This window comes from Nyctereutes procyonoides, unplaced genomic scaffold (assembly GCF_905146905.1).
Source record: "Nyctereutes procyonoides isolate TBG_1078 unplaced genomic scaffold, NYPRO_anot_genome, whole genome shotgun sequence".
Lineage (NCBI taxonomy): Eukaryota > Metazoa > Chordata > Mammalia > Carnivora > Canidae > Nyctereutes > Nyctereutes procyonoides.
The window spans coordinates 51,686,332-51,699,015 of NW_026575131.1; the positions used below are offsets into that span (position 1 = coordinate 51,686,332).

The window sequence follows — 12,684 nt, forward strand, 5'->3', positions numbered from 1 at the left end:
GGGCATTAAGGAGGGCACAGGATGTGATGAGCACTTGGGCGTTATATGCAACTGATGGATTATTGAAAATTACATCTGAAACTAATGATGTACTATATGTTGGCAAATTGAATTGAAATAAAGAATTTGGAATGAAGATGAGCAGACACAGGTGGAGAAAAGTACCCGATGTACACTCGGTCTCACAGGATCAGGGAATTCCTTCCTTCCAGATTCTTGGTCTTGAAGGATTTGCGTTTGCTTGGGATCTCAGTGACAATGAGAATGTTTGACTAATGAGGAGCTTTGGAAATTGAACCTCTAGGGATACGGAGACTGCAATCTGCCTGTGACCACTTATTTGAGCAATTCTTCCCATGAAAAGTATAGCATAATTGAGCCTCCTCCCATAGATGATCCTGCTTGCTCAGGAGCCTACATCTCATTCAGTTCCTCTGCCCCTTTCTGAGTACAAATCTCCCAGATGGTGCATTCGGGGGAAATGTCAATCCTCATTCCACCGTGATGCCAGCCAGGTAACCTACATCGATGTTTGGAAACGAGGGCAGGTGTTTTACTCCAGGTTCATCGAGGGGAAGTCAGGAAGAGAGTACATGTACCGATGACTAGAAGGAAGTCATCCAGGGTTCTCCTGCCTGTCTGTCATCCCCTTTACATCCTTGTACTTTGCACCAATCTCAAGTACCTCCATTTACTAGTGTACCCACTCTCTAGGATAGTCAGGACCATTTCTTAATGAATAGAAATCTGCTTTAAAAAAATAGGATGGACATTTACTGAATGGGCTCCACAACAGATTGGAAGTGGAAGAAAAGTGAATTAACGAATGAGGATATAAGGTGGCAAACTTAGGCCTGACCATAGAGCCGATGTCAGCAGATGAACCGTTCCAGGACAAAACACAGATCAGACTAGATAAAAGGGCCAAAGGCATACTATGCGGAGGGCATGGAGTCTGGATATAGACAAACAGGCTGAAAGCAAAGGAAGGGAAACAGAGCCTCAGCCTCCCTGTGGTCTGCTCTGGTCCACGCGCTCAGCCCTGGATGACTCCCAGGGCCTCTGACTCCAGCCTGGGAGTTGGAGAAGCCTCCACACCTGCAGACGTGAGGCAGGCCCTGTTCCCTCCGGCAGGCTTTCCCTTCCTGAGTGGACCGGGGCTTCTTCAGGAGACCCCACTCCAACGTTTAAGAGGTTCAGGCCCAGCTCTGAGCTACCTCGACCCCCGTTCCTGACCTCAGCAGACGTCCAGATGCATGTTTGAGGTACCTCACGTATGTACCCTGTTGCTCCAACTGGGCAACTGCTGGAAGTTTTTCCAACTATTCTTTCTTCCACTGGGGAAGAGGCCTTGTGATCTGTAGCTCGCCTCACAGGGTTCTTTGCTCTCTGGAATTTTGAAGCCTTTAAAAATAGAAGATCTGTAATAAAAAAAAATAGGATGACTGTTAGACAAGTCTCTGACATTTACTTACAATTTTGTGGCGGTGAGAGGGCAGAAAAAATTGTCAAAGTTCACTTTATCTTCCCATTCCTGGCTCTTGACATACTTACGTATTACGTCAGTTGCTTGCCAGCCGCTGAGGTCTCTGGGCATCCAGACGGCATCTTCAGCTGCCTCCCCAATCTGTTTCTTTATAAAATTACCAAATGTTTCAAATAATCAGAACACTATAGATAGTACAGTATTAAGAAATGGCCACCTGGCAACCCTTGTGGAAATTAATAAGGGATGACACTCTGCTGCATCAGCTTCAGGTTTTTGGTAATGGAACAGGATAATACGCCTTCAGAAGGCATTCATTTCTTATCCTTCTCTATTAGTCTCTGTCCCATCCTAAGACAGTGTTTGTCTCTGATGATGCTCCTCCTGCTGGCCTAGAAAACACACATTTGACTGTGTTGTCACTTCACCTTCTCCATCAGATCCATCAACAACATGGGACTCAGGAACAACACACGGGTTTCAGAATTCCTTCTAATGGAAGTGACAGAGGATCCAGAACTGAAGCCCCTCCTCTTTGTTCTGTTCCTGTCCATATACCTGGTCACCATCCTGGGAAACCTGCTCATCATCCTGGCTGTCATCTGTGACTCCCACCTCCACACCCCCATGTACTTCTTCCTCTCCAACTTGTCCTTTACTGACATCTGTTTAAGCACAACCACCATCCCAAAGATGCTGGTGAACATCCAAGCAGAGGATCAGAGCATCACTTACACAGGCTGCCTCACACAGATCTACTTTATCCTGGTTTTTGCTAGTTTGGAAAGTTTTCTTCTTTCAGTAATGGCCTATGACCGCTATGTGGCCATCTGTCATCCACTGAGGTACACAGTCATCATGAACTCCCACCTCTGTGGCCTCTTGATTCTACTCTCTTTGTGCATTAACATTGTGGATGCCCTGATGCACAGTCTGATGGTGTTGCAACTGTCCTTCTGCACAGAACTTGAAATCCCTCTCTTCTTCTGTGAAGTTGTTCAGGTCATCAAGCTCGCATGTTCCGACACCCTCATCAATAACATCCTGATATATTTTGCAACCAGCATATTTGGTGGTATCCCTGTGTGTGGAATCATTTTCTCCTACACTCAGATAGTGTCTTCTGTTTTGAGAATGCCATCAACAGGTGGAAAGTATAAAGTTTTTTCCACCTGTGGGTCTCACCTCTCTGTTGTGTCCTTGTTCTATGGGACCGGTTTGGGGGTGTACATTAGTTCTGCTCTTACTAGCTCTTCCAGAAACACTGCGGTGGTTTCAGTGATGTACACTATTGTCCCCCAAATGATGAACCCCTTCATCTACAGCCTGAGGAACAGGGACATGAAAGGAGCCTTGAGGAAACTCATGAGTAAGATACCATTGTTTTTTCAGGAATGTGTTGTTTAATTTCCACATATTTGTATATTTTCCATTTGTCCTTCAGTTACTGATTTCTATCTTCACACCATGGTGATCAGAAAAGATACTTTGCATGATTTCAATATTTTAAAATGTATTGAAACTTGCTTTGTGGCCTAACATATCATCTATCTTGGGCAATGTCCCAAATGCTCTGGAGAAGAGTGCATTTTCTACCGTTGTTGGATGGAGTGTTCACAGATAACTGTTAGGTTTTGTTTGTTTATTATGTTTTGAAGTTCACTCTTTCTTTTTTATCTATCCAGGGGCACTAAGCATTGTTGAAAGTGATGTATTGAAGTCTCTTGTAATATTGTGGAAACACGTATTTCTTACGTCACTTCTATCATGTGTGCTTCACTCATTTTGAGGCTCTGTTGTTTGGTGTTTGTATGTTTGTAATTGTCACACTGTCTTGATTATTGACCTTTAAATCTGTATTTCTGTGTACCTATTTACCTATATTCCATCTTGCTTGCTTTGTCTATTTCAACAGTTTTGGTTTAAAGTCTACTTTTTCCTCCTGATGTTAGCTCTCTTTTGGTAACTATTTGATTGGACTGTATTTTTAATTTTTTCATTTAAAAAGCTGTGGATCCATAGTAAGTCTCTCATAAAAACCTATATTCCTGTGGTGTTTCCTTTATCTGTCTTCCAATCTCTACCTTTTGATTGGACAGTTTAATCTATTTACCTTTAAAGTACTTACTGATGAGGAGATTCTTAATTCTTCCATTGAAAATTTTATTTATTTATGTCTTTATTTTTTGTTGTTCTTTCTTTTTTTAAATAATAAATTTATTTTTTATTGGTGTTCAATTTGCCAACATACAGAATAACACCCAGTGCTCATCCCGTCAAGTGCCCCCCTCAGTGCCCGTCACCCAGTCACCCCCACCCCCCGCCCTCCTCCCCTTCCACCATCCCTAGTTCGTTTCCCAGAGTTGGGAGTCTTCCATGTTCTGTCTCCCTTTCTGATATTTCCTACCCATTTCTTTCTTTTTTTAAAAGATTTATTTATTTATTTATTTCTGAGAGAGAGAGAGAGAGAGAGAGAGGCAGAGACACAGGAGGAGGGAGAAGGAGGCTCCACGCCGGGAGCCCGACGCAGGACTCGATTCTGGGATCCAGGGTCGCGCCCTGGGCCAAAGGCAGGTGCTAAACCTGGCGAGCCACCCAGGGATCCCACGGGGGAAATATTTAGATGAGAATCTTGGCACATTATCTTGGGTGGAAGCTGCCAACTACCTATCATCATTTGCCTGTTCTGAAAGTCTTGGGTCAATGCCCTTTTCCAATGACTGACTGCTTCCAGATGATGTCTGAGGTTCCTGATTGAGTAGCCTTCTTCTTTTGTCCAATACTGAATTTTTTTTAAGTTAGTTAACATTTGAACCTCCTAGAGTTTCATTGCTATTTTTTATAATTTATTTTCTTTTTTTCTTCCAGTTTATTATTTATTTATTTATTTATTTTACATTTATTTTTTTTATTTGTGTTCAATTTGCCAACATATAGAATAACACCCAGTGCTCATCCCGTCAAGTGCCCCCCTCAGTGCCCGTCACCCAGTCACCCCCACCCCCCGCCCACCTCCCCTTCCACCACCCCTAGATCGTTTCCCAGAGTTAGGAGTCTCTCATGTTCTGTCACTGCCCTCCTTTCTGCCCCGTTGATTTTTTGTAGTGAACATTTTGGATTTTGTTCTTTTTGGAATATATCCAGGTAATTGTCTTTAAGGTTACCACAGGCATTATGTTTAACATGCTAAATTTAAAACAATCTAGTTTGAATTTATACCATTTTTATTTCAATAGTATGCACAACCTCTGCTCTTCTATTGCTCTGTCCTTCTTTATGTTGTTACTGTCACAAATTAAATTTTTATACGTTGTTGCCAATAACACAACTTTAACATTTTTACATTTGTTTTTAAAACCAGTAGGAAATAAAAAGTGAAGTTATAAACCAAAAATACAATGCTGTTTTTTAATTTGCCTATGCATTTATCTTTTTCCGAAATTTTTATTTTTTCCATGAAGAACTGATTACTGTTTTGTATCTTTTCATTTTAGCTTGAAAGAATCTGTTAGATATTTTCATAGAGTAGGCTTAGTAGTAATGAACTCCTTCAGCTTTATTTGTCTGGGAATATTTTGTTTCTTCCTCAGGTTTGGAAGGAAAATTTTATCAAATATAAAATCCTTGTTTGCCAATATTCTTTCAGGACTTTATATATGTCATCCTACTATCCTCTCACCTTAATGGTTCTGATGAGAAATTGGTTGTTAGTCTTATTGAGGACATCTTGTATGTGTGCAGTTAATTTTCTCTTAAGTTCTTGTATGTGATGAGCTCAAGATTCTTTCCCTTTGGCTTCGTCAGTTTGAGGATGATGAGTCTTAGTGTTAGTATCTTTGAGTTATTCTCCTTGGAGTTCACAGGGTTTCCCAGATTTGTAGGTTCATGTATAGCATCATGTTTGGGGGAATTTCATTCATTTTATCTTCAAATACTATTTTCTCTTTCTCTTTTTCTGGGACTCCCATAATGCATATATATATATATATATATTTTTTTTTTTTTTTCACTTGATGGTGTCCCATAGGTCCCTTAGGGGCTGCTCACTTTCCTTCATTCTTTCTTTCCTTCTGGTTCTCAGAATCAGTATTGTAATGTAATATCTCTGAGTATCAGAATCTCCCCCACATTTGCTCTTTTACACAGTTTTATTGAGAAGTAATTGAGATATATCACTATATAAGTTTAAGGTAAACAGCATGATGGTCTATTCTACACATATTGTGAGATGATGATCACAATAGGTTTAGTTAACATCCATCATCTCATATAGGCACAATCAAAAGAAAATAAAAAATATTTTCTCCTTGTGATGAGAATTCTAAGGATCTACTCTAATAACTTTCCTATATATCAATACAGCAGTGTTAGCTGTAGTCATCATGTTGATATATCCCTAAAACTTATTTAACTTATAACCAGAAATTTATACTTTAGATGTCCTCCCTTTAATTCCCCTTACCCCACCTCTCATCTCTGTTAACCATCAATCTGTTTTCTTTTTCTGTGAGTTTGGTGTTTTGTTTTTTAGATTCTACATATAAGTGAGATCATACAGCGTTTGTCTTTCTCTGACTTATTTCATTTAGCACAATGCCTTCAAGGTCCATCCATGTGTGTCCAGTGATGGACAAATGGATTAAGAAGTTATGGTGTATGTGTGCATATACCATAAAAAATTAGGAAATTATACCATTTACTATTTTAAAAATTGTTCAAGGTGGTAGTAGTCTGTTTAGTGACTTTCCTAGAGTGTATTTGCAAAGACTGTAATTTTTATGGTATGTGGTCATCGAAATCTTTTTTCATTATTTTGTTCAGGTAGTACTGTTACAGAATTCCTTAAATTCTAGGAGTGACACAGACAAAGAAATAACACAGCTCTCTCAGTCTTCATAGATTGGATCCGTGCTGCAGTATTCTTTCTTTTTAAAAAGATTTTACTTATTTATTTGAGAGAGAGAGTGGGAGGGGGTAGGGAGGAGCAGAGGGAGAGGGACAGGCAGATTCCATGATGAATGTGGAGCCTAACTTGGGGCTCAATCCCATGATCCCCAGATCATGACCTGAGTTGAAATCAAGAATCAGATGCTTAACCAATTGAGCCACTCAGGCGCCCCTGCTGCAGCACTCTTACAACACTTATCCAGGCTTGCACTGAGCATAGAGATCAATGTGAAAATTTAGGATCTTCTCTGGCCTTTTCTGAGTATATGTCTTATCATGGGCATGCATGTGGCTTTCTAAATTTTCCCATACACTTGGTTGATTTTAAACATCCTAATTTCCTAAAGAAAACTTCCCCTGCTTTACTCGGGGGTTTAGCTGGTCTAGTTTATGTTTCTTTAAAAAAAAATTAAAGATTTTATTTACTTATTTATTGAGAGAGAGAGAGAATATGGGGGGGGGTGGAGAGAGAGAGAGAATCTCAGGTAAACTCCCCGCTGAATGTGGAGTCCAATGTAGGGCACCATTTCGTGACTCTGAGATCATGACCTAAGCCAAGACCAAGAGTTAGATGCTCAACTGACTGAGCCACCCAGATGCCCTCTATTTTACATTTTGACTTAATCTTTTACCATAGGTATATATAAGCTGCTAGTTTGGTTTGCAGTATTTTTGAACAATGCCTGCTACTTTTCCAGCCTGAGGTCTGAGGTAGCCAAAACAGAAATGAATGCAAAACAGAAATGAATTGTGTCAATCCTTCAAGCAGCAACCAGCAGGTTACAGCAGACATACAGAATGCTTTGAGTAAAGATCCACTCTGCTTCCGTGGAATACCTGCTGAGAATATAGGCTATGACAGTTTTCATACTAAGACTATTGGCATGCCAGGGAAAGGGAGCAGCAAGGGTAGGTAAAAATGCCACATAATTTTCCTACCATTTTGAAGTTGCTTTTTTCTTGACTTGGCTCTCACTTGGTTGCTATAAATTTTGACTGTTTTCAGGAATTCTGACAAAGTTAGTTCTGACAATTCTGTTGTTTTTTCAGTGTTATTTTGAGAGGACAAGAGCTTTGAGCTGGCTAACCTCCCATTTTACTATTGAACTGAGGCTATTCTTCCAAGCACACCTCAGTTTAATTATAGGGCAAACATTAGAAACTGTTGAATTGACAGGTCAAGGCTCGCAGGCTGTGCTGTCCCATGGGGGAGCCACTGCACACATGTGACTGTTGAGCACATGGAGAGTGGTAGTCCAAACTAAGACAGGTGCTGAGTTTAAAACCCACACTACATTTCAAAGAGGAAAAAAAAAAGTAAAATATCAATAATTTTGTACGGTTTACATATTGAATTAATACACTAGGTTAAAGAAAATATATTAACATTTATAAAAAAAAGAAACAATTGAATATGTAGAAAAAGAATACAAAGAACAATACATAGAATTTGCTTTTAAGGGTATATTTGCTGTAATATTATGTATATTAACACTTGCATTTTATAGATGATGCATTTATCTATCTATCTCCATAAATAAACTATATTTTTGAGCTTACATGTCCTGTCTTCCTTAGATTGTTGCTATAAAAGGTGCCTTTGAATGTATTTTAGGAAACAATATTAGAATCCAATTACAGAAGGGAACTGTATCCATGTATAAAAGGATCTTGAAATGGATGTGTAAAAAAATAGGTGGATGGACAATAATTGTTTACTTTTGGCCTCCCTGGATGCAGGAATTAGCCAGTTTTAAGTTACTCCTCTGAGCCTTGTTTCTTAAGGATTTTTTTCTACCCTGGGATCAGCAGAATAGCAAAAGAATGTGACTAATGAGGAACTTTGGATATTGAAACTTGAAGGGCCACAGAGACTGCAAATTGCCTGTGGCCACTTTGCTCAGGTCACTGGGCAATGCACCTGAGTCTTTTCTCAGGGACCACCATTTTGTACAATGTCCTAGTCCTTTGCGCTGTGTTTTCATTCCCCCTGAGAAGAGGGCTTCCGTTTATTTCCTTTAGTATTAAAGGGAGAAACTGGATATCATTCCTGAGGGCTGGCATCCGGGTAATCTGAAATTCCCTAGTCTATGGTTTTCATATAGGAAGAGGTGTTTGTCTACTAGTCCATTTGTGTCTGTGAGTGGGAACATGCTGAAGACAACCTGATCTTACTCACCTGAGAAGTTCCTAATTGTTGATCATTTGATATAAACATGTACTTTTGCAACAATACCTAATAAATCTCATTTTCTACTCTGAATCCAAAGTTTTAGAGATCTTTTCTATCCTCAGGAGAAATTTCTCTTGCACAATTTGTGGAAAGTTCTAGAATTCTCTAAAATGTTTCTTAATTTCTGGGTACAGAATTGAGGTAGATAGTTAGCATATATTTATCCTTCCACATCTGTTTTTAATATTCCTTTGTAAGAATGATCCTTGGGGGCAGCCCCGTTGGCTCAGCGGTTTAGCGCCGCCTACAGCTCAGGGCGTGATCCTGGAGACCCAGGATGAGTCCCACATCAGGCTCCCTGCATGGAGCCTGCTTCTCCCTCTGCCTGTGTCTCTGCCTCTCTCTCTCTCCTCTCTGTGTATTCTCATGAATGAATAAATAAAAATCTTAAAAAAAAAGAATGATCCTTGGTCTTGACCCTGGTGCTTGAGTTTCAGATAAGTGTATACTCATGAAACCGTCACCACCATCTACCATCAAGATTATAGACATATCCATCATATCCCAAAGTTTCCTTCCATTTTCATTCTTATTATTTTTATTATTTTTTGTGATGGTTATACTTATTTTTTTAATAATAAATTTATTTTTTATTGGTGTTCAATTTGCCAACATGCAGAATAACACCCATCCTGTCAAGTGCTCCCCTCAGTGCCCACCACCCAGTCACCCCCACTTACCATCAGGGAAATACAAATCAAAACCACAATGAGATACCACCTCACACCAGTGAGAATGGGGAAAATTAACAAGGCAGGAAACCACAAATTATGGTTATACTTAATATAAGATCTACCCTCTTACCAAATTTTGAATCTACAATATGATGTTGTTAGCTGTAGGCACTACGGTGCATAGTAGATTTTCAGAACTTCTTTATTTTGCACAACTGAAACTTTTTACCCTTTGACCATCACCTCCCTATTTACCTCTCTTCCAAGCTGGTAGCAACTACCATTTGACTCTGCTTCCATGAGTTTGACTACCTTAGATCCCATATATAATGATCCCATACAGTATTTGTCTTTCCCTGTTGTGCTCATTTCACTTAGTATAATGTCCTCTGGGTCCATCTGTGTTGTCACAATGGCAAGATTTTCTTCTTTTTTTTAAGGTTAAATAATATTCTATTGTGAATATATACCTCACTTTCTTTATCCATTCATACATTAATGAACATTTAGATTGGTTTCATATTTTGGCTATTGTGAATAATGATACAACAAACATGGGAGTGCAGGAATCTCTTTGAGATCCTGATTTCATTCACTTGAGTATATACTAGAAGTGGGATTGCTGGATCACATGGTAGATATATTTTGAACTATTTGAGGTACCTCCATAGAGTTCCCCATAGGGCTGTACCAACTTACAATTTCCACTAAGTGCATCAGGCTTCATTTTCTCCACATCCTCTTTTTTTTTAAATTAATTAATTAATTAATCTATCTATTTATTTATTTATTTATGAGAGAGAACACATGAGCTGGGGGAGGGGCAGAGGCAGAGGGAGTAGCAGACTCTCCCTCTGAGCCGGGAGCCTGACATTTGTATGTCTTGTTTGGAGAAATATCTTTTTAGGTCTTTTTATCGCTTTTTAATGGGGTTACTATTTTTTTGCTATTAGTTTGGATATTAACACCACATCAAATGTGTGGTTTTACAAATATTTCTCCCATTTTGTAGGTCAGCTTTTCATTTTGTTGAACATTTCTCTATGCTGTGCAAACTTTTTAGTATGATGTGTTCAACTTGTTTATTTTTTCTTCTGTTGCTTGTTTTTTTTAAGTTTTTATTTTTTAATTATTTTTTATTTATTTATTTTTTTTATAAATTTATTTTTTATTGGTGTTCAATTTGCCAACATATAGAATAACACCCAGTGCTCATCCCATCAAGTTGCTTGTGTTTTTGATGTCATATCCAAAAACACATTGCCAAGACCATGTCAAGGAGCTTTTCCCTTATGTTTTATCCTGGGAGTTTTATGATTTTAGGTCTTCTGTTTGAGTCTTTAATCCATTCAAGTTGATTTTTTAAGATTTTTATTTTTTAAAAGATTTTATTTGTTTGAGAGAGAGATAGAAAGAGAGAGAGAGAGAGAGACAGATAGCAAGAGCGTGTGAGAGAGAGAGAGAGAGCACAAGTGGGAGGGATGAGCAGCCTCCCTGCTCAGCAGGGAACCCGATGGGGGGCTTGATATCAGGACCCCAGGACCACGACCTGAGCCAAAGGCAGATGCTCAACCAAATGAGCTACTTAGGTGCCCCTCCAATTGATTTTTAAATTATCTATCTTTTTATTTTACTTTTTCTTTTTAATATTTGAGTATAGTTGACACATAATGCTGCATTAGTTTCAGACATGCAACTTACTGATAGCACAAGTTTATACATTCTGCTATGTTCACCACAAGTGTAGCTACCACCTATCCTGATACATCGCTATTACAGTATCATTGACTATATTCCTTATGGTGTGCATTTTATTCCCATGACCTATTCATAACGTAACTAGAAGCCTGTATCTCCCACTTCTCTTCCTCCATCAATAGATGAAAAAGGATAAGGAAGATGTGGTATACATATGCCATGGGATATTAGGCAGTCATAAAAAGGATGATATTGTGCCATTTGAGACAACATGGCTGGACCTAGAGGGTATTAAGCTAAGTGAAATAAGTCAGACTGAGAAAAACAAATACCATACGACTTCATTCATAATTTTGGTGTAGTGTAAGGCATGCATCCAGTGTCATTCCTATGCATGCAGTTTTCTTAATACCATTTATTGAAGAGACTACCCTTTCCTCATTGAATATTCTTGGAACCCTTGTCAAAGATTAGTTGACTATATATGTGTTGGTTTATTTATGGACTCTCCTTTCCACTCCATTGGTCTCTGTGTCTGTTTTTATGCCAGTATTATACTGTTTGGATTACTATAACTTTGATATGTTGCTTGATATAAGGAAGTGTAATGTCTCTAGCTTAGTTTTTCTTGCTCAAGATTGCTGTGACTGTTTGGGGTCTTTTGTGGTTCCATATACATTTTAGGATTGTTTTTCCCCTATTTATTTATGAATATTATACAGTGAATGCTATATACCTAGCCTCATAGTCAGAAAAGCAGTCATCCTGAATTCCTCCCTCTGGAGTCTTGGCCTTGAAAGATTTGCGTTGCCAGGGATCACAGTGACAATAAAATTGCTTGGCTAATGAGGAGTTTTGGAAATTGAACCGCTGGGGATACAGAGAAAGCAATCTGCCTGTGACCACTTGCTTCAACAGTTCTTCTCCAGAAAAGAAGTAGCACACCTGAGCTTCATCTCATAGGTGATCCTTCTTGCCCTGGAACCTGAGGGTCACTCAGTCCCTCTGCCCTTCCTGAGTATAGATCTTCCATTTGGTACATTCAGAGCAGATGTCACATCATTCTACTACGATGCCCACCAGGTAACCTAATGTGCCTTACTCAATGTTTGGAAATGAGGGCAGTTGTTTTGCTACAGTTTCATCCAGAGGAAGTTGTGAAGAGTGCATGTATCGAATGATTAGAACTGTGTCACTCAGTGTCCTCTTGCCTGTCTGTCATCTTCTTCACATTTCCTTGTACTTTACACCAATCTGAAGTACTGGTGATTTACTAATATCTTACTCAGCCTCTACTATAGCCAGGACCATTTTCCTACTGAGCAGAAATATGCTTTATATAAAACAGGATGGCTGTTATAAAATTATCTGAGATTTACTTGCAATCTGGTGGTGGTAGGAGGCAGGAAATTTGGTAAAGTTCATTTTATCTTCCCATTCCTGGTTCTTGAAATACTTATGTATTATCTCAGTTGCTTGCCTCTGAGGTCTCTGGGCATCCAGATGGAATCTTCAGCTGCCTCCCCAGTCTGTTTCTCCTTAAAAAATTACCAAATGTTTCAGATAATCAGAACAGCATAGATAGTGTAATTTTTTAAAAAAAATATTATTTACTTATTCATGAGAGACAGAGAGAGGGAGGCAGA

At 39.0% G+C, this 12,684-nt stretch overlaps 1 protein-coding gene across 1 annotated transcript; it reads left to right on the plus strand.

Moving 5' to 3' along the window:
* The first annotated feature begins 1,939 nt into the window (after nt 1-1,939).
* Nucleotides 1,940-5,231, plus strand: LOC129522218 (olfactory receptor 7G1-like). The gene is made up of 2 exons (XM_055344349.1): nt 1,940-2,862; nt 5,144-5,231. The coding sequence occupies exons 1-2, from the start codon at nt 1,940-1,942 to the stop codon at nt 5,229-5,231; spliced, it is 1,011 nt and encodes a 336-aa protein (XP_055200324.1).
* Nucleotides 5,232-12,684: the final 7,453 nt, after the last annotated feature.

Coding starts and splice junctions, on each gene's coding strand:
- LOC129522218 (XM_055344349.1), top strand. CDS start 1,940: ATGGGACTCAGGAACAACACACGGGTTTCAGAATTCCTTCTAATGGAA. Junction 2,863..5,143: donor AGGAAACTCATGAGTAAGAT/ACCATTGTTTTT, acceptor GGACTTTATATA/TGTCATCCTACTATCCTCTC.